This window comes from Sphaerodactylus townsendi, linkage group LG03 (assembly GCF_021028975.2).
Source record: "Sphaerodactylus townsendi isolate TG3544 linkage group LG03, MPM_Stown_v2.3, whole genome shotgun sequence".
Lineage (NCBI taxonomy): Eukaryota > Metazoa > Chordata > Lepidosauria > Squamata > Sphaerodactylidae > Sphaerodactylus > Sphaerodactylus townsendi.
Genome location: NC_059427.1, coordinates 29261299 through 29283385, shown reverse-complemented (window position 1 = coordinate 29283385; position 22087 = coordinate 29261299). Strand labels below are relative to the sequence as shown.

Genomic DNA, 22087 nt, shown 5'->3' with positions numbered 1-22087 from the left:
AGAAATATCAAATATGACAAAGAATGTAATAGCAACAAAATAGAACATGTTAGCAACTTCAGAGAAAGTGGTGAGAACTAAATGGTCCCTTAATGTATTGAAATACAGAAAGTGTAAAATCAACACCAGTTTTGTGTTAAAAGTGGCAATCATATCCATAACATTGATGGTGGAAAATATCATTGACAGTAACAAGTGGGAAAAAAAAGCCACAACAATTAAAAAACAGAAAGCACTCTCAAAAGCTATACTGGAAAACTTAGGGCATCCAGTAACAGAAGGAGAAAAATGGAAGGAAAATGGAAGGAAGGAAGAAAAACATTACAAAATAATCATGAACAACATCAAACAGAATGAATGGTTCTTAAATGGTGAATATAAAGACAACATGGCCTGGACTATGCTGATCTCCTCAGCTCTTAGAAGCTAAGTAAGGTCACCCCTGGTTAGTACTTGGATGGGAGACCATCAATGAAGTCACACAGATGCAAGCAGTGACTACCATTTCTGTTAATCTCTTGCCCTGAAAACTCCACAGGTCACCACAAGTCAGTTATGACTTAATGGCATTTTACACACGCTCATAACAAAAGGTAACAAGGGGGTATGGAAGAACTACATTACCAGAACTGTAGGGAACGTGCAAGTCAAACCCAAAATGAAACTAACTATTTTAACAGAGCCATAAGGAAAATTGTAATACTGCAGACAAATTGGGGACACAAAGGTATGGTATTAGTGGAAAGCTTAGGTTGGCGTGGTAGCAGGAAAAAAAGATGGCAATAACAAGGCAAAATTCATTGGGATAGTGCAACCAAGACAGTGATGGAATGTCACGGAAGCATGAAAGTAATGGCATCAACAGGGAAGGTGAGACAAACAAGGCAATAGTCGTAATGCGGTAATGACACTGTAGAAGAAAAATGTTTTGGCTATGGAAGACTAGTACAAATGAGGCTGTTGATGATGTCACTATAGTGCACATGGTGGTGGTAAAGGAGGGCCAGAGGCTGGATCTGGTGGCAAAGCAAGCCAAGATGACGCTGGTGACCACTAGAGAAGTCAGGTAATTAGCTGTCAAGTAGTATTGTGACGACAGACTACAAAGGAAACAATTAGACACCAATGGCAATGAGGACCCCAACATGGGGAGAAAGGTGGGATAAAAATTTTTTTGGCAATAAATATATAAACAAATAAACACATGCATGCACACCGGCGAGAAAGGCTGCAATAACCACAGCTAAAAAGTAGCAGAGGCAACAAGCAGTGGAGTAATAGTCCTGACCGGTGGGTGACAAGCCAAGCTGACCTTTGACCTGCTTGCACCAACGCAGGTCGCAATGGCCAAGGTGGCTGCACCATAGCCACAGTGCAAAAGGTCAGCAAAGGTTACAGGGCCAAGCCACGCAAGGGACCCACCTCCTCCCACCCACCCCCATATCATGATCATGGCAGACGGGGACTGAGCGCAACCTGGGCAGCCCCCTCTCCTGCTTGCCCTCACCTGGGGAGGAAGGACTGGAGGAGGCCGGGGGCCCACGGGGCGGGGGCACGCTTGGCGCTGCTGCCGCTCGTCCTCGGCCGCCCAGCCCGCCCCCCTTAGCTCGCCTCCCGCCCCCCCGCGCTCCTTGCCCCCCGCCTGGGCGCGGATCAGGCCCCAGACGCCGCCTCCTCCCCCTCCATGGCCGCCGCTTACCCGGCCGCCGCCGTCGCTGTTGCTGCTGCTGCATTGTGGGAAGCGGCAGCCTCAGCCGGACCCACCTCACGCGCCGCCGCCGCCGCCGCCCAGGCTGACTCCAGCCGCCGCCGCCGCCGCCACCATCCCCATCGCTATGGGCGCCGTCACTGACGGTAAGCGGGGACCCCTCGGGCTTTCCCTCGGCCGCCTTCTCCCTGCCCGGACTCGCAAGGCCTCGCCTGTGCCGGCCGCGCTTGCACTCTCCCTCGCCTCCTTTTGACCCAGGCAGCGCGGCTTCCTCTACCCTTCCGCCGCCATCGCGTGCCTGGGGGGGAGTTCTCTGCCTTCCCCCGCCCGGGCGCCTCTCCCCAAGTCCCAGCCGCCCTCTTTGCTGCGCCCCTCGCTCGAAATGTTAAAAAAGAAGTCCGCTTTCTGATCCCCGCCCGGTCCTGCTTTTCTCGTGGACCTTTAAGTCAAGGCGGGAAAAGGTGCCATTCAATTCAATGCCATCCCCTCCTCCTCCTCCACTCCCAATGATCTTTGCTGCAAAACCCCCGCAGGGTAGCTCATCCTCAGACCGACGTCCCGGGTTAGTTTTGGAGGCTCCCGTGCAGAGCCAAATACTGGGGACTTGGGCACGTTTCCTAGACACTTCCCTATAAACGTGCGGAAGGATCGATCTACAGTGCCTTTGTGGGACGTTCAGATGCTGGGGGGAGGGGTGGGGGTTGTCAGTTCAAAACAGTAAAAAAATGTCCCATTTTTGATTGAAAAATGGACTCTATGTTCACTCAGCCTAATGGACCTCTTTTATAAATACCCTCTTGTGCTTGATTTCAACAGAACCCTTTCTTCCTTGCCCCAAATGGGACTTTGTCAATGTATTGTCGAATAGTTTAGATTAGAATTTTCCCCCTATTCCTGTTCTCTGTCTGTCTGTCTGTCTGTCTGTCTGTCTGTCTGTCTGTCATGCTTCTGAATTAAAAGGCATATTTATTGTTTAACGATTGCTGATTTTGTGTACAACTAGCATATTGTGATGGATATAATAAGATATAATAAGCAATGGATATAATAAGCTATGGAAGAGTTCACTGTTTTCAGTGTTGTAAAGCACACTTTAAATATTCAAATCGTGCCGTTTCTTTTGTTTCCCAGAGAAGATTTTTTTCACCTATTTTTAATATATGTTATTCCCTCTAACTCTCAGGTGCAAAAACTAGATAGGTATGTTAAGACAGTATAGCATGCAGCTATTTGTAGTACACACTCTCTGTTGTTCATAATTTTGCTTCTCAAAAACTAAGGCATTTATTTATTTAAATGTCAGCTTACAAAGGATGCGTTTTGAGTTGTTAAAACAACTCAAAGTATAGGTTAATAAGAAAAATAGAAGTATTGCATATATTTCAATTTTCTTCAAATTTCCAAAAATTTCTCATCTTTAACAGTTTCTTGATTTCTTCCTTTGTTTCCCTTCTGTACCTGGCTCCTGTTCATTCTCACACGCTGTCCCCATAAGGCTTTTTAGGGGTGGGGGGGTCTATGGGTTGACTTACTGATTAATGTTCTTCTGCATATGTAATCAATACCCAAATTATTCAGAAATTGCAACCTTTGTGTTTGGTGCTTTTATTATGGGTATGAGACTTGCCTTCCGCTATTAAAAATAGTTGTGAAATGATGATAAGCTCATAGTGTGACATTGTGTGCATTGAGCCAGTGTGGTGTAGTGGTTAAAGAGCAGGTTAGGATTTGGGACACCTGAGTTCAACTAGCCATTCTGCCATACAAGTTCACAGGATGACCTTTGGGTACTCATGAGGATAAAATGGAAAAGAGAATGGTGTATACCATTTTGGATTCCCATTGGGAAGAGAAGAAATAAAAAAATACATAATAAATAAATAGTTTAATTGTGATTCTTACATCCCCATTTATCCTGGCTTCAAATCTTGTTTTTCTGTAAGTAAAGGTTGATTGCCCTCATTTTGCCTTCATTTTGCCCTTTAAATATATCGTGCACAGAAGACCTAGTTGTCTTTGAATCAATATTAGGTTTAATTGGTTTTTAAAAATCTCAAGCTTAATGTGCCTCGAAGGCCTCATACACATGACTAAATTAAATCAGAGCTGTTGTGTTGATGTAAACATTGTAATGTAGATATTGTTAATAACGTGTTGATATATTGAATAGGAAATGCTGGTTTGGATGCTGTCTTACAAACATTTACTTTGGAGTAACACATTGAAATGGGGACTGTAAAAAGGCTTGGGATTGGAGGGTGATTGCCTTATTCAATAGTTTTCTGTTGCAATAAGCAACATGTTTACATTGCTCTTTTAAAAATATTTTTTCTTACTTCAGATGAAGTTATTCGCAAGAGACTTTTGATTGATGGAGATGGTGCAGGTGATGACAGACGAATAAATTTGATGGTGAAGAGCTTTATCAAGTGGTGTAATTCTGGATCTCAAGAAGAAGGGTATTTTTGCTACCTATTTTGCTACCTATTGTCTGTCAAAGGAAACTGTATCCAGTTACAGTACCAGAAAACAAATTTATACCTATAATTCAGGATTGGAATAAAGATGTATTTTGAGAAAATAAACATCTAGACAGGCTAAACATTGTAATCAGTTAATGACTGAGAACAGGAAATGGTGCACCAAAATCTTTTATTTTATTTTGTAGTTTTGTAGATTCTGCTGATCACCATGGCATAAACTCTACAAGCGGTATGTCCTGGGAAGACAATCTATTGATTTGTACCGCTAGAAAAAAATCAGAAACATATGAGAGAAAACACTCTTAAGAGCCTACATGCTCTTTAATTGCAATTAATGCAGAGTTGCCACGGTCCAGATATATTCCATCAAGACTATACTTTCACTGCAAGGATATCACAACCCTGTCACTGGACACACTGGGTTTTGTACCTAGGGAAATGTAATTCTGCCTTCATATAATGGGCCTGTTTGTTAAGCAATTGCCAATTGGAATGTGGCCTTACAAGGGTTGTAGGCACTTTAGATATTGACTGTGATATGAAAGATAATGACATAATGCAGCTCCTATTCACACATCACTACTTTTTATAGTATAGAGACTGAGTTGCTCCCCCACAATACTGTTTCAGTATAGAAATCATAGAGTTGGAAGAGACCACAAGGCCATCAAGTCCAACACCCTACCATGCAGGAACACGCAATCAAAGCATTCCTGACATGTTCATCCAGCTTCTGTTTAAAGACCTCCAAAGAAGGAGACTTCACCACTCTCTGAGGCAGTGAATTCCACTGTTGAACAGTCCTGATAAAAAGTTCTTCTTAATGTTTAGGTGGAATCTCTTTTCCTTCACCTTGAATCCATTACTCTGTGTCCTTATCTTTGAGGCATCAGAAAACAAGCTTTCTCCCTCTTCGACATGTCATCCCTTCAAATATTTAAACATAGCTTTCATGACCCCCCTTAGCCTTCTCTTCTCCAGACTAAATATCTCCAGCTCCCTAAATCTCTCTTCGTAGGGCATGGATTCCAAATCTTTTACTTTTTGGGTTGCCCTCCTCAGGACCCGTTCCAGCTTATCAATATCCTTCTAAAATTGCAGTGGCTAGAACTGTACACAGTACTCTAGGTGAGGTCTGACCAATGCAGAGTAGAGTGGTACAATTACTTCCCTTGATCTAGACACTATACTCTTATTGATTCATCCCAGAATTGCATTGGCTTTCTTGGCTGCCATATCACACTGCTGACTCATGTTCAGTTTGTGGTCTACTAAGACTCCGAGATCCCTTCCACATGTAGTGTTGTCAAGCCAGGTGTCACCCATCCTATATCTTGTGCATTTCATTTTTTCTGCCTAAGTGTAGAATCTTACATTTATCTCTGTTGAAATTCATTTTGTTAATTTTGGCCCAGCTTTCTAATCTGTCCAGGTCATTTTGAATCCTGCCCCTGTCCTCCAGGGTATTAGCTGCAGTGGAGTATTTACCTAGGGATGAGGGGTACTCTCTGTCCTCGGGTGCCACTAATCTGGTCACACTGGCAACATCGGCCCCCCACATGACCAGGAAGACGGCAAGGCAGCCTCGTCAACTTCAGGCACCCTCAGCCCCGCCCATGTCATCACCAAGGGTGCCCTAGGACTCCGCCCCCCTGCCTCGCTCCATCCAGCAGTTCTTTCTGTCCTCCCCTCTGGGGAGAGCAGAAACTACTACCATCCCCCATCCTCCAAGAGCTGCTTTTATAATCATCGAGGCCCGGGCGGGGCTTCGGGAGGCGTGGCCACGGCCCCAGGGAGAAGTTAATCCTTTAAATTAGTTTTCATACAAGCAAATAAGAAATGGTGCCTTTTAACATTTATTAATAGTGAAGGTATATCTATATCTTAACTATTAATAGATGTTAAATATATATCTGTATCTTATTAATAGTTAAGATATATCTATATCATAACTATTAATACATGTTAAAAGGCACTATTCCTTATGGTAGCTGCTTTATGTCTCTTTAATATTATCATTCCTTCCCAGCACTTCCCAATACAAGATTAAAGGGAGATTCTATTCCCTTTTTACAGGTATTTCCTCCTTGTAATTAAATTAGATCTGTTAATCTGGACTGTTACAAAATAATAATTTGATAGTTTTGATAACAGGGTGTAAGAAATCATCTTTGGAATTAATGGTTTCATATAATGATCGCATTTTGTAAGGCTTGTAATTAAATTACAGAAAATACTAGAAAGAGCAAGTCTGCTTTGCAAATAGGCACAGAAACAATATTAAGCTTCCGTTTACAACAAATTTCAATCCAGACTATATCCTCTGAGAATTATTGCAGTATAGACTTTTCAAAATGCATTAATACAAAAAATATTTGTCTGATTTTTTTTAGCTATACCCAGTACCAACGCATGTTGAGCACTCTGTCACAATGTGAATTTTCAATGGGAAAAACTTTACTTGTGTATGATATGAACCTCAGAGAAATGGAGAATTATGAAAAAATCTACAAAGACATAGGTAAACAACTGAATTTCTCCTGAATGTTAGTGGCATTTTAGAAGTGGCATTCTAAAATGTTAGAATATTAGTGTTATTTTAGTGCGATTTTAGAGGTGACTCATAGAAACATTTTTATTTCAGTTTGTGTTAATTATGCAGGGTGTCATAATCTTTCTCTGATCCTTTCTCACCACAGTCCTTTAAGGTAGATTGCCTTGATTCTCATTTTATAGATTAAAACTTGAAAACTGCACATTAGATGCCAATTAAACCTTTTTAGTCCTTGATTTGTTTTGGAATTAATCCTGGATCTACATCCCAAGCCCTTGCTAGTATCCAATCCAATCCAGGCCTTTATTGGCATCTAGGCTATAAAGTATTATATACAAAAATTTTAAATATACAGATATTTAAAATAGATAAAAGACGTAATACAATACAATATTGCATAGGGTTTAAAAAGTAAAGAGTTAATACAATCATAAAAGGCACCAGAATAAAAATTAGCACCCTTTCTTTGGAAGACAGAGCTTAATGGCTTCCTGTAGAAATTTAGCTACGCTCTCGCACATTTCTAATATGGAGCTATTTAATAGGAATATCATCTTGGAACTATCAGAAAACTCAGCCCTCTGTCTTAAAATGTGGTTTATATATTTCACTCAAATTTCACCATAGAACAGGCAGTAGAAGAAAGTGTGCTGTACAGTTTTGGGGCAGAGTCTTTCTACATAAGCAATGTTTTAGAATATTCCATAGAGAAGAGCAGATGGCAAGGCATTGAATCTGGCCAGGGAAAGCCTTTCAGTGATTTGGATTTTGAAGATAATCAGCCATTTGGCCAAATTTAATAAGGATCCCCAAGCCCAACAGCGAACAGCTTTTAAAAGCTGCAGTATAAAGATTTTGTGTTTCCGATTCCCAGAATCTAAATTTGATTGCTTTAAAGGCCTCAGTAGCAGTAAAAACACTAGATCTTGTAAAATGTAATAAAAATGTATCATCTATATTAATTTTAGTAGGTTTGTGTTCTTAGCATTTTAACAGGAATTGTATGTTGAAATACACAGTGTTTATTGATCGTTGTGGCTTCTGTGTAGTCCCACATGGCTAGCCATTGTGAGATAACTTCCAAAAGTTTCTAGAAAGCTCAGGTTCGAAGGAGTCCTCCCCCATCCCCTCTGTCTTGTGTCCAGTCAACAACTCTTTCCACCCAAATGTGTATGTGATGAAGGGGCAAGGGAGCATTTCCCCCTCATTTATCTTTCTGCTACCATGGAGAGAGGATGTGCCTAGCTCCAGCTCTTCTTCTGAGGTATTTCTGAGGAGATTCCTTCAACTTCTTGGTGTATCCATTTCAGTGAAATTATGGCATTATTTTAAAAATGCCAGCAATCTGGGACTAAAATGATTTAAAACAATGATCATACTGATTGCCATCCTTGTCTTGAAGAAGGCCATAATATGGCCACTTGCCACACCTGTAATTAAAAGTGGCCCTTTGGGAAAAGTACTTGAGTGTGCCTTAAAAATTGGATAAACTGTTCAGGAAGGTCCACTCCCCATCAACATCATCAGTGGCACCTAAGTTGGTTCTAGCCCCCATGGCCTCTGAGCAGAGGGCTTCATCAGAACCCCCTGTTACAAAGGCCAAGAAAAAGTCAAAACACTCAACAGCACAAGGTGGCAAGTCCCTGACAAACTGCAAATCAGCTTCTCTGAAGTGGGTTATACTTATCTTCATGGGTCACTGCTCGTCATAGTGCCCATGCCCATCACTATGGCACCAATAGAGCAAAACAACTTCTGACCATTCCATACCTCACTCTCTGAACCACCAATTCTCAACTCTGTCTCCATGTTGCTGACAATCACTTTCACCTCAGTGCTGAGCATCACTATCCCCCCTGAGACAGGCTCGTTCAACACCAATACACTGGTCATGATCTCCTCAACATTGGTCACTCTTTCCTCAACACTGATCATCTGTCTCTCCTAAGTACCATATTTCCTCGTCTCAACATCATAACCTAGAGCTCTGGCACTGAGAGACTACAGAAGATCTCTCGTGGACAAAACCACACATCCCAAATCTCTTGATGCCAGAGGTGGCCTTTTCATTATCAAAAGATGAAGTGGTGGAAATATGGTAGTGCCCTCGGATGTTTAGTTGAGAATTCTTATAGGCATGACTGGGATCCCTGGCATTTAACAGGGGACCACTGAAGTGGAGACGGCAAAAAGTTGAAGGAATCTCCTCAGAAATACCTCAGAATAAGAGTTGGAGCAATGCATGTCATCTCTCCATGGTAGCAGAAAGATAAGTGAAGGGAAAATGCTCAAATGTCCCCCCCATTACGTCCACATTGTGACCCTTGTCCACTCTACTCATTCAGTCATCCTTCACTGAAACAAAAAGCCTCCCACTGAAAGTCTATTTGAGTAGGGCTCATGTTTCCTCAGACACCTTCATTTGCAGGCCATATGTAGAGGGGCAACCTGGTTATCGCCATCCACATTCATTTGCCGCTATTCCATAGGCGTAGGCTCTAGAAATGAGGCAGCTGCTGGGAGAACGCTTTTACAGTCCCTATTTCATTGAGCAGCCACACACCCACTTCCAGCGAGCTTGCTACTTTCCCATGTGGGACTGCATAGAAAGCACGAAGTTGAAAACAGTGTTGTTCATCGAGTGGTCTTCTGTGCTGGCACACATCCCTCCCTCCTTTCCATCTGTGGGCTGCTATATCTGTGTGCTGTTCATACTTCTCCACAATGGCAGAGGGAGGAAAGAGGGTCTCCATCATGTGCTCATTTGGGTGGGAAGAGTCATTGACTCTGGGTGTTAGATGGAGGGGGGCAGGGAGCACTCCTTCAGACCTGAGCTTTCTGGAAGCTTTTGGAAGTTTCATCTCTGCAGCTGACCTGTGCATGCACAGAAGACCACTCAACGAACAACAGTTACAGGTTAGTGCAACACTGTTTTCTTAGAGATTAAACATGGAAGCTAGATACTTCATATAATGTTATCACTTCCGGAACTTGTTTTCAGTTGCGTCACAATACTTTTGATGTTTTTCCTCTTAAAGAAAACAGCATAGCTGCAGCACATGAAAAAATTGCAGAGTGCAAGAAGCAGATTCTTCAAGCAAAAAGAATACGAAAAAATCGCCAAGGTAAGGATTCTCTTCGCAGTTAATAACTGTTAGTTTCATACATGTGCAATTATACTGCAACAAAGCTGCATTCAGGTGTTTCAATAAACTGTAGTTTTGTTTAAGCCACAGTTTGGCGTACAACCCTGGTTACTACCTGTTGTTGTTGGTTGATTGCCATTGGAAGAAGGGTTTGGGGGGAAAGACAAGGAAAAGCCAAGTCTTCTTCTCCTTATTTTTGATTAAAGGTAATCAGAGTCCTGCTTTCTGTCTAGCTACTTTACTGCATTCCTGAACTTTTTAACTCTGAAGCAGATGTTTTATGGGCTTCCCCATCTTTGTATCTTGCAGTCATCAGCCCTTCCTTTCCAGCTACTGAATGCATCCCCTGCCCTGAAACAAAACTGATCCTTTACAGCCCACCCCCTTTTCACCATGTCTTTGCCTTTTAAATTTCCCATTTGGAGTGGCTGAAGTCTTTGAAGCACATTCCTGTTTCATGTATCATCATTAGCAGGGAAGGAAGAGTAGACAGAAGAAAGGAGGGAGAGTCTTTAGAAGTACTGTTAATCGTTGGAGCATCCCATTGATCTGTGCCGGAAAGCTGAGTATGACACTGCTGCTCAATAACATAGTATTTCTGTGTCCAAAAAGCCATTGGAACAAGTTGGAGCTTAGTAACAACAAAGCAGTGCTGCTGCTGCTGCTGCTGCTGCTGCTGCTGCTGCTGCTGCTGCTGCTGCTGCTGCTGCTGCTGCTGCTGCTGCTGCTGCTGCTGCTGCTGCTGCTGCTGCTGCTGCTGCTGCTGGTGGTGGTGGTGGTGGTGGTGGTGGTGGTGGTGGTGGTGAGGGGAAGGTTTGGCATGGCAACAGGGATATCCCCCTGAAGCTGCAGGTTCACAGCTTGGGGATATGACTGGACCTGGGTGTTTTATTGGATAAACAAGGGCAGTGGTGGCCAGGGGTGCCTTTCACCAGCTTCTGCCTGTGAGTTTGCTGTGACGTTTCCTGGGCAGAAAAGGACCAACCCCATGGTTCATGCGCTGGCAATATCTAGATTGGTAGAAAGTGCTATCAAGTTGCAGTTGACTTAGAGCCACTCTGTAGGGCTTTCCAAGCAAGAGATGAACAGAGGTCATTTGCCACTGCCTACTTCTGTACAGTAACACAGAACTTCCTTAATGGTCTCCTCATCTACCACCCTGCTTAACCTCTGAGATCTGATGAGATTGGATTAGCCTGGACCATCCAGCTCAGGGCAACATTTAGATCAGATTAGTACAGTACGGTCCACATAAGTTGGTATAAAATGCTGTGGCCAAAACACTGACTGCAGGAGGGACCATATAACTCCAATCTTGTTCAGTTTGTAAGCTCAATTCAGAGCGCTGGTTTTGGCCTTTAAAGCCCCAGGGCCAGCATACCTCAAGGACCACCTAGTCCAGTGTGAACCTACTCAATACTCCAATTATCGTCATAGGCCCTGCTTCAGGTGCCTCCACTATCTGAGGCTAGATGAGTAGCAGCCTGAAAAAGGGCCTTCTCAGTTGTGGCACCAAAGCGTTGGAACTCCTTCCCCAGGGAAATTAATTAGTCTTCATCTATTCTTTTCTTCCACCAGCACATCTTTTTGTTTTGTTGGGTATTCCCTCAATGATTCTTGTTAACCCTCCTCTCTTTATGTCTGTGTTTATATGTTTATATTACGTGGGTGTATACACGCAGAAACACACATTACCAATAATAAAATGCTAAGGGAGGGACGACAAACCCTCCACCAATAAGGGAGCAGGACTCACATAGTGGGGGACATTCCATTCCCCCTCCAGGGCAGCGGCGTCTTGGCTGCTGCTCCGGGGCTGGTCAAGCCCTCCCCCCTCCCCAGCAACTACGCCGGACCCAAACAAGCCCCCTCCGCCTGCCCCCACCCCCAGTAACCACTTTTGTTAACAAATACTTGGAGATATAGATCTCTCTATTTGCAAGTCTTAAGCAATAGGTTGTAGTTAACCATTGCGTTGCAAATTTGCAAAATTGAATGCTCACTAAATACAAAGTTATTTACATGACACTTGTGCATTCAAACATGGTATGATAACAATGCTAATTCTGGAATACCATTTCTGACTGAGAAAAAGATAGGAATCTTCAATTGTGTTTTGGAGGTATTCCAGTTTCCTAAATTTGCCAGACATCTCAATTGCTGTCCTTTCCTTTTAGAGAAAAATAAGCAAGTACTGCTATATGTTTTCTAGTGCAGGGTTTTTTTTTAACTGACAGGAAGGTGCAAGACTTTGAAACAGCAAAGTGGTCAGGAATCAAGAACAGCAGCAGAGCCAGACAGACTCCACTGTCTTGCTGGTTGCCGCAGCAACCAAGTTGATTCCTGGGATGCCACAGCTCACTTACCCAGATAGTGTAGATGCAGCATAGACAACACAAGTAGAACCCTTATTTAAGCCAGGTCATTCAACCTCATGGCAGGTTTTATAGCTGAGCATAGGGAGGGATTGAAGAGGTAGCAGGGGAAATATCACTCTTCTTTGTGGAGGAAAATCGGCATGATGAGGTAGCTTTCTACAGTATCCCCAGGAGATTTGGATAAGGATATATACAACTGAGTATCATAAGTATATTGATGACAACCAACCCCCAAACTGCATATAGTTTGTCTTAAGGGCTTTACATAGAGATTGAAAAGCATGGGACCTTGTAGCACCCTGCAGGATAGGATCCACACAGATCACTGCTAGTTTCCGATGGCCTTTCAAGTAGCAGATGGATAACCACCACATTGAGTGGCCATGAAAAGGTGTTCTGGGCTGATTTATAATAGATGCTAAGGGTTTGATTGGTGCAGTCCTTTTTATTAGTCACGATAAGCAAGGATACAGGGTACAAGTAGGGCCTTCACAGATCTCATGATCTTGCTGACATCCATCATGGAAATTGGGTTAAAGTGATCCATGAATAGATGCATAAGTAGATCCATGAATAGATGCATAAATAGATCCATGAATAGATCCTCTGAAGATGCCAGCCACAGATTCAGGTGAAACGTCAGGAGAGAATGCTGCTAGAACACGGCCATAGAACCCGGAAACCACACAGCACCCAAGTGATTCCGGCCGTGAAAGCCTTCGACAATACAGATCCATGGATAGCCCAGGGGGTGTATAAGGGATTTCTTCTGGTGTACCTATGTTATATCTGACATCCAAATCAGAGCATATTCTCGGCATTTTAGCAAAAAAACCTGACAAAGGCATCACAGCTAATTGTGTCTGTTCCTGGGTCATAAGAGACTCAGTTTAAGGCATCAGCCGTTGCTTAGCTACCTTGAACAATTGGGATGAATGTGAACTAGCTGGTGATGTAACTGAGAAATAAAGTGATGATGTAATAGAGAAATAAACTTTCTTTGCTGTCATCACTGCCACTTCAAAGGCCTTACAATGAGCTCTGCAGCAAAATCTGTCAGATTTGGTAAGAGTTCACTGACTGTGCCTTTCTAGATGTCTCTCAGCACTTTTCAGATCACCCAGCTCTGTGGTAAACCAGTGGGCTGGGTTTTGTCCTATGAGCAGGAGAGCTAAGGGACAACCCTGTAGATAGCGTCAAGAAGCTTCACCTTCCACATTATCACTGCGGCCTCAACAGAACACATTTTTGGAATCCTAAAATCCATCAAAGCGTTCTGGAATCCACTAGGATTCATGAGCCTCTGTGGGCGGACCATTTTAACCATGTCATGCCTCATGTGGGGTGTTGATGCCACATTTACCTTGGTTTTAAGTAGGTAGGCTGCAAGATAGTCAACCAATCCAAACAAAATCGCTTAAAATACTATATATAATGTATGTACGTTATGGGATTCTTATTACTTCCCTCTGTGTCATGCCCCCACAGAGGCTTTTGTTATTTCCCCATTAAGCTTTAGTTTCCCCATAGTTAGCATGGTTTTAGTTCATTGTTAAGTCTTCTAAGGGAGAGTATTTTAGTTAGCCCCTGTCCCTTTAAGACATTTAAGAACATAAGAACATAAGAACTAGCCTGCTGGATCAGACCAGAGTCCATCTAGTCCAGCATTCTGCTACTCGCAGTGGCCCACCAGGTGCCTTTGGGAGCTCACATTTCCCAATAGGCAGTTTCCTTTCTTTACCCAGCAATCCCCTGTTTTAGTTCTAGCCAGTCAGTCAGAGTGAGGTGCTAAGGGTAGTTGGAGATCAGAATATTCGTGACGCTTATATTATTATATGGTGGTCCATAGAGCACGTTAAGTTTAGCAGCAGTTAGAACGTGACAAAGACTGAAAGAACTGAAAGGAATCAAGACATGGTGGACTTTCTTGAAAGCAACCAAGAGAAGACACAGTCTACTGCTTCAAACCTGCTCAAGACAAGCAAGTACTCTGATTAGATAGACCCAAGGGAGGAGATAGGGTCTTGTTTCCCTCAAGTAATAAACCCATTGTAAGAACTGTTGAACCTGGCTTGTGTCTCCCCCATTCTGTCCCAGCCAAGTACAGGGCACCAAAATAGATTCACTTGGGGGGGCAGAACACCTTGGCTGGAGCTTTGGGTACAGAACAGGCTAAAAATTCAAGTACATATTTTTAAGTACATCAAGGAATCCCTGAATGAAGGGGGGGAAATGACCATGTATAATCAGACACTCTAAATATTTAACAACGTCCTACACTATGTATTCAGTGAAGTTTCTCCAGAGGGACTTAGAAAGAAAAAGGGAAATTGTTTGGCTCCACTGCAGTTAGACAAATTAAAGTAAAACACAATCCGTATAAAAGAAACATGTGCACTGAAGCAACATGACTACCATCCCCCATTCGTTGCTTTTGAAATTTATTGTGAAAAGGTATCATTTGTTTATAATGGCTGTAACTTCCCCAAAACTGCATAATGAATTACAGGACCTGATAAAAAGCATTCTAAATATCTTTTATACCCACTTAAATGCTCAAAACAGTACTCCTTAAAGAAGAAAGGTTTGGCTATGTAAGAAATTCGTGAGATATATCATGAAGATAACTATAATAATAGTATTGAGCTTATCAAGGAAGAAAAAAAGCTATTAAATCTGGTTATCCAATTGACTGCAAAGGTAAAGCAAACCAGTAATTTGAAAGCGTAACTCGAAGTATAATTTTCCTGTACCTTATATAAAAGTTTCTCTTTGATTCCTGAACTCAAATATTCAAATTGTACAATTGGTTCCCACCCATTTGGTTCGCAAATAAGATACTTTTTGTGTGGTTTGTGATTTTTTATGAGGATGTTCTATAGGTAGGCTGGACCCTAATCAGTAGATCTGGAGGTGCAAGGACTTCTGCTCAAGGAATGTGATACCATCTCCGGGCAGGGGAGGGGACATTTCAGCCCCCCACAAGAGAGGGGACACGGGGAAACACACTCTTCTAGCAGAAGTCCTTGTGCCTGTGGAAATCGTGGTTTGGATGCAAGCTTATATAATCTTGAAGTTGTCATTACTTTATGACATATTCACATTCATTTAGAAAGTCCCTCTCAAAGATGTTCAGAATTGTCAGTTGTTTAAAAAAAATAATCTGCAGTGATTTATTAGGATGCTAAATGGCAAGTAAAGAGAACTGCCTGTATCTTGAACAGAGCTGTGGAGGAGGAGGTACCTTGAACCCTAACCCAGGGGTCTGCAACCTGTGGCTCTCCAGATGTTCATGGACTACAATTCCCATCAGCCCCTGCCAGCCTGGCCAATTGTAGTCCATGAACATCTGGAGAGCCACAGGTTGCAGACCCCTGCCCTAACCGGTGCCATGAAAGAGAAGTGTGCAGGTGGGAGAAAGAAGTAGCAGCAGGGCCCACAGCCCGCAGAGATTTCCTTTTCCTTGCGGCTTTCTCCAAGTTCCTTGGCATCACTGACAGCCTGCTGACGGGGCAGATGGAGGGAAAAACACGTTCCAACCACACACTCCACCAGTAGGTGACAGCAGTGGGAAGAGATTTGGAACACTAAACCCCAGAACTGCCCTACTGTTCGAAACCTGCCTTCCTCTGCCTTCCATGACCCAGGTGTGCAGAGATCTGGAAGCTGGGCAGGTGGGAGAAAGAAATAAGCAAGGAGGAGGAGGACGATGAAGTAGTGTCATGAGAGGCTGGGAGGGAGAAAGAGTGGCAGCTAGCATGGGAGGAAAGAAAGGAGGGACAGGAACTGGGAATGGTAGAGGGATAATTTGAGGAGCAGACTGGGGTCAGATTGTGTTGTTCCAGAGCAGTGTTTCCCAACCTTTTTGAGGTCAGGGTACCCTTGACCTCACTCTTCATATCTCATGGTACCCCTGCTGCCGCCCCCCACCTTCCCCTCCCATTGCTCCTGCTTGCCACACACCCCACCTTCCCCTCCCAGGGTGAAGGGAAGCACTGGGGGGGGGGGGGTGCTGACCTTGCGGCAGGCCCTGCCCCATGGGCTAGCTCCATGTCCTTGTTGGCACCGGTGGGAAACACCACAAAAATGAGGGGGGAGGGGCGGTAGTGTTGCTGCGGTACCCTTGGGACATGCTCACGGCACCCCAGGGTACCACGGAACCCTGGTTGAGAATAGCTGTTCCAGAGACTTGTAATTAGTTACAGATTGGTGAGTTAGAGGTAAGTTAAAGTAGATCCGCAGCTCCCCTGTTAGGGAGGGGGATCTGGAACTCTTAATTGTAATTTTGCAGATATAGGAAGCGCTGAGACCAGCCGAAACTCGCTCTGAGTACTGTTTTTAAAAAGGTGAAAGGTATGAACTAGGACAGAGGTTTGTGTCTGAATTTGGGGAGCTGGACTTAAAATAAGGAAATGTGTCAATAAGTCAGGGAATGATTGGGAGGCGGGTTAGGTTTTTTTTGGCATGAAATCCAGGGTTATGTAAAACAACTGGACTGAACTCTACTAGCATTCTAATTATATAGTCTTAGGTAGGCTTTAAACCTAAATAAAGGCATGAGTGAAGTGTGTTCTTTTCCTAATTTGTAATTTTTCCTAATTTATATTTTTTTCCAGAATATGATGCTTTGGCCAAAGTAATACAACATCATCCAGATAGGCATGAAACACTGAAGTAAGTGTGGTCTAACAGCTGATAATAAACATGATCGTATAATATTGTACAGGAGCAGCAGTGGTGTAGGAGGTTAAGAGCTCATGTATCTAATCTGGAGGAACCGGGTTTGATTCCCTGCTCTGCCACTTGAGCTGTGGAGGCTTATCTGGGGAATTCAGATTAGCCTGTACACTCCCACACACGCCAGCTGGGTGACCTTGGGCTAGTCACAGCTTCTCGGAGCTCTCTCAGCCCCACCTACCTCACAGGGTGTTTGTTGTGAGGGGGGAAGGGCAAGGAGATTGTAAGTCCCTTTGAGTCTCCTGCAGGAGAGAAAGGGGGATATAAATCCAAACTCTTCTTCTCTTCTTTTATTAGTCACTATCAAAGTGACAATTGCTTACAAGACAGGATCATTTCAAAGGACGCTCTTAAAATACTTACAGAAGGTTTGATCTAAGATCATACAGAGAAAGAGGGAGCCCAGTTAATATTGACTTTTGGTCTTCTATTTCTTTTCTGCCAGGTCAAGGGACAGGAACTGTATTGTGCTTTCAGAACACTGATGCTGCTGGAGTTTCCTCATTTCTGTAGCCTGTAGCGAAGGTCTGGGAAACCTTCAGAAGAGAAACTCTATAAGGGTTTCTCCCCCTCCCCCCTGGACTTTTTTTCCTGATTGTACAACAGAAATTTTTAGAATCACTGAAAATTCTCTTGTAAAATATTTCAACTGTTCATAGAGGATTTTTTTAGTGCTTCCCAAAATTTCCAGTGGGTTCTGGCCGTGTGGCAGGGCCTAATTGCCAGCCTGGACCACAACCCCAGACAAGCAGGATGACTCTGATTGGTGGACCCTTGGGAGATGGGGAAGGCCTAGAAAAGCCTGTGCATGCATGGAGGCCTCCTCCAGTCATTGCTCAACCACACTACCCAATCCCAGCAAGACGGGTGTGTGTGTGGTGTGTGTGTTTTGTGTGTGTGTGTGTGTGTGTCACTTCCCTTCTTACCCCCAAATAGGCCCCAAGTAAGGCTGGGGTCCTTGGTATTCTATCAGAGTAATTGTACATTTTAAAGGAGTCTTAGAATCATAGAATCATAGAGTTGGAAGAGACCACAAGGGCCATCAAGTCCAACCCCCTGCAATGCAGGAACACACAATCAAAGCACTCCTGACATATGCTGATCCAGCCTTTGTTTAAAAACCTCCAAAGAAGGAGACTCCACCATTCTCCGAGGCAGTGAATTCCACTGTTGAACAGCCCTGATGGTCAGGAAAGGGGAAACAATTTCCCCCCTAGATTTTTTCCCAGGCCTTCACACCTCTTCAAATAATACGCAGCTAGCAAATTTCAGACAGAAAGCAAAGGGAGTAGGAGGGGAAATGTGACCAGACCAAATTAAATAAATAAATAAATAAATGCTGAACTCAGAGAGTCTTGAATCATAATTAGCCTTGAAGTTGAAACTCATGGAATACTCCAACCTCCCCGTTTCCAAACCTCAGCTCTATTCATCCAACAGTGTAGCTTTATTTTTCAAGTCACATTTCCATCTCTGTCAGTGTGAGTAGCACTCAAACATACTGTAATGTTAGTAATTAATTTTCTCCTTGCCTTCCAATCGTTTTTAAAATGGTACCTGATAAAAAATATTGTATATTCACTGACAGGAAATTTAATTTGTTTTCAGGCAGTTAGAAGCTCTGGGAAAAGAACTTCAGCATCTTTCTCACATCAAAGAAAATGTTGAAGATAAAGTAAGTATATAATTTTCCTCCCTCATTCTGTTCCGGGATGTTTATATATATTTAAAGCCAGTGTTTGTTTTCGGTGAAACAGATTAACATGATTGTTATGGTATTTTAAGGAGTTAACAGTTTTCTAAAGCAAACTTTTATAGTCTAGAGCAGTGGTGGCAAACCTATGGCATGGGTGCCAGAGGTGGCACTCAGAGGCCTCTCTGTGGGCACGTGCAAACAGAGTCGCCTCCACCCCCCCCCCCCCCCCCCCACACACACATCTAGGCTGGCCTGGGCCACTGGGCTTGATTATTAGCATTAAACCTAAGGCCTAGTTTTAGGGAAGCAGTGTAGGTAACCCTGTTAAGCGCCGTTAAATCCCACTGATTTTCATGCGAGGAACTAAAGCACGATCCTTTACCTGGGAATAAGCTCAGTTGCTGGCAATGGGGCTTGCTTCTGAGTAAACCCTCCTAGGGTCATGATTCACCCATTGGAAGAGTTGCACAGTTGCTTCAAAGCAAAACCACCGACTACCACCAAGCTTACCCTCGAGTAACACATGCCTCGGAGCCAACAGTTTTTTCTAAACTAAAACGTCAGTATTCAGGTTAAATTGTTGTGTTGGCACTTTGCGATAAATAAGTGGGGTTTGGGTTGCAATTTTGGCACTCCGTCTCAAAAAGGTTCGCTATCACTGGTCTAGAGTATTGGTTTTCAACCTTTTTCACTTGCATGCCCTTTGGCAACTCATTTTTCTAAAATTGTACCCCCATATTAGCAAACCCATTATGTAATTTTTTTCACATACCCCCAAACACTCTGGCGCATACTCCTGGGAGTGTGTGTACCCCAGGTTGGGAACCATTGGTCTAGAGTCCATTGCATGTCAGGAAATGATCTGTAGACCAGAAAAGTTTATGATGGAATAAAAATGTGTTACCCTTTAAGGTGACGCAAGACTCATAATTAGCTATGTGAGAATTCAAGGGTTCGGAACAGAGCGAGAGAAGTTCAAGAAAAAGCATTCTTATACTTCAGTATTCTTTTGTCTTTTGTTTCAGTTGGAGCTGAGGCGGAAGCAGTTTCATGTCCTTTTGAGCACCATCCATGAACTTCAGCAGACCCTGGAAAGTAAGTTCTGTTGCCTGCCTAGACATACCTTTCTTTTCTCTCTTGTGGATGTTGCATCAGCTCCCACAATATCTAAGCAAAGTTCTGTTTGTGGAACTGGGCTTTCTGCTTTCCTCCTCTTAGACGGATTCAGCATGGCCCAAAATCACTGTCGGACCAGTAAAAATACCGTTTGGAGGGGGAACTTCCCAGGGCTGCTACCTCCAAATTGAGGCGGCACCACTCTTTACCCCTCCAAATGGTGTTTCCCTGACTCACGAGCAAGTCTATTTGAAAAACAGCAAGTCTATTTGAAAAACAGCGAGTCTATTTGAAAAACGAAACGAGCGAGTCTATTTGAAAAACAGCGGCATCCACCCAGTGCCGAGCAAACAGCACCAGGTGGATGCCGCTGTTTTCCTGTGCACCGCTTTTGTTTCAAAACTTACCTCCTCGTCCCTGCCTAGCTCCATCAGGATGAGGGGACAGGCACCCTGCCCTCCGACCCTTGGGCTGTTGCCAGGGCCATGGGGGCGTGTCCCCTCATCCTGACAGAGCTATGCAGGGATGAGGAGGTAAGTTTTAAAACAAAAGCGGGGCGCATTGTTCAGAGGTGCTGCCGCAGGCTGTGGCAGCTCTGGAGCTGCCCGCACACATGTGTGTGAACGGCCCCAGGTTGGTGCCGGTGTCATGTACACCAGCGTCCCCCTGCTCCCGGGGCCCATGCAGAATCCGCCTTAGTGCGGTGTCTCTTGGAGATTGGGGGAAATCTCAGAAATGGCAAGCACTGTGGCATATGGGGAATCAGAACTCTGGAGATCTGCCCTTGTGCAAGTTGAAAATGCCTTTGATTAAACCCAGTCTTAAGAATATCCAGTAAGGATAGAATTTGGAGCAGCAGTGGCGTAGTGGTTAAGAGCAGCTGCACTCTAATCTGGAGGAACCAGGTTTGATTCCCCGCTCTGCCGCCTGAGCTGTGGAGGCTTATCTGGGGAATTCAGATTAGCCTGTGCACTCCCACACACGCCAGCTGGGTGACCTTGGGCTAGTCACAGCTTCTCGGAGCTCTCTCAGTCCCAGTTTGTTGTGAGGGGGGAAGGGCAAGGAAATTGTAAGCCCCTTTGAGTCTCCTACAGGAGAGAAAAGAGGGATATAAATCCAAACTCTTCTTCTTCTATATCACTTATATTTATATAGTGTAGTTTTCAGTTTTTACATGTAAAGAAATCTCAAGGACAGCAATATCTGCTGCTATCTTCTGTTCTGAATTGGAAGCAAACATGCCCTTTTTTTGCAAATAAAGCAAATGTCTGCCTAGACCCATTGCAGGAAAGACACAAACAGTGTAGGCCTGATCTCTGTTGCACATTGTTTGAGGCAGGGGAACTTCACCATATTTGAATGTACAGGTTACCATTTCTTCAAGGTAAATATTTTAATGCCTTAAAACATTTTAAAGCATGTATCAGTCTTCATTATGAGTTGCCTTTTTTCTCATTTTCATCTTACAACCTCCGTTGGAAATGCTGATTTTAGTACACTAACCCAAACGTCAATGTGCAAAAGGGGGGAAAATGTGCCAAAATTATACCATTTGTTGGTTTAACCTCAGTTGAAAACTTTGCTGCAAATCTAATGTGGGAAAGAACATTCGCTTAGATCTTCAGTGAGTTTTCTGCTGCCAGAAGGCACTTCTACCTGCAGGGCAGGGTGTGATCTTTATCAGTTCCCTTCCCCGCCCCTTGCACTCCTGTTACCTCCCTGTGTTGTTCCTGGAACCCTACTGACCCCTGACTCCCAGGGTTACAGGAATGGGAAAACTTACATAGTGTAAGAGCTAAGCCATTGTAAATAAGCTATTAGAGTGGTGTGAGTCAGCTGGGTCATACACAGAATGAAAGTGTTCTATTTTGATTTTGCCTAATGATCAGCGGTAATTTTCATGAAGAGGCCATTCATATAAAATAAGCAATATTTCAGCATTGTCTGTACATGAAAATTCATGATCGCCTGAGTGTCTTCAATAACTAAAACAATGTTTTCAGATGATGAAAAGCTTTCAGAAGCTGAAGAGTCCTCAGACAATCCAATGGAGGTGGAAGATAAACAGTAGATGGACTTTGGATTGAACTCAGAAGCCTGGAACCCCCCCCCCCCCCCCCCCGCCCTTGAGTCGAATGAGTACTTAGGGATGTGGATTTTTTTTAATGTTCTTTTTCCAACAATAAACTAAAAAAATGCTTCAAATAATTTTTGTCCACTTGTTTTAATGTTTGAAGTGTGTTTGTTACCTTTTTATATAATACATAGC

The 22087-nt window shown here is 43.5% G+C and overlaps 1 protein-coding gene across 1 annotated transcript; it reads left to right on the top strand.

The window, feature by feature from the left end:
• Nucleotides 1-1496: 1496 nt before the first annotated feature.
• THOC7 (THO complex 7) lies at nt 1497-22023 on the top strand. The gene is made up of 8 exons (XM_048488402.1): nt 1497-1854; nt 4050-4167; nt 6585-6712; nt 9784-9870; nt 16886-16943; nt 18615-18681; nt 19728-19797; nt 21822-22023. The coding sequence occupies exons 1-8, from the start codon at nt 1836-1838 to the stop codon at nt 21887-21889; spliced, it is 615 nt and encodes a 204-aa protein (XP_048344359.1). The 5' UTR covers nt 1497-1835; the 3' UTR covers nt 21890-22023.
• The last annotated feature ends 64 nt before the right edge of the window (nt 22024-22087 follow it).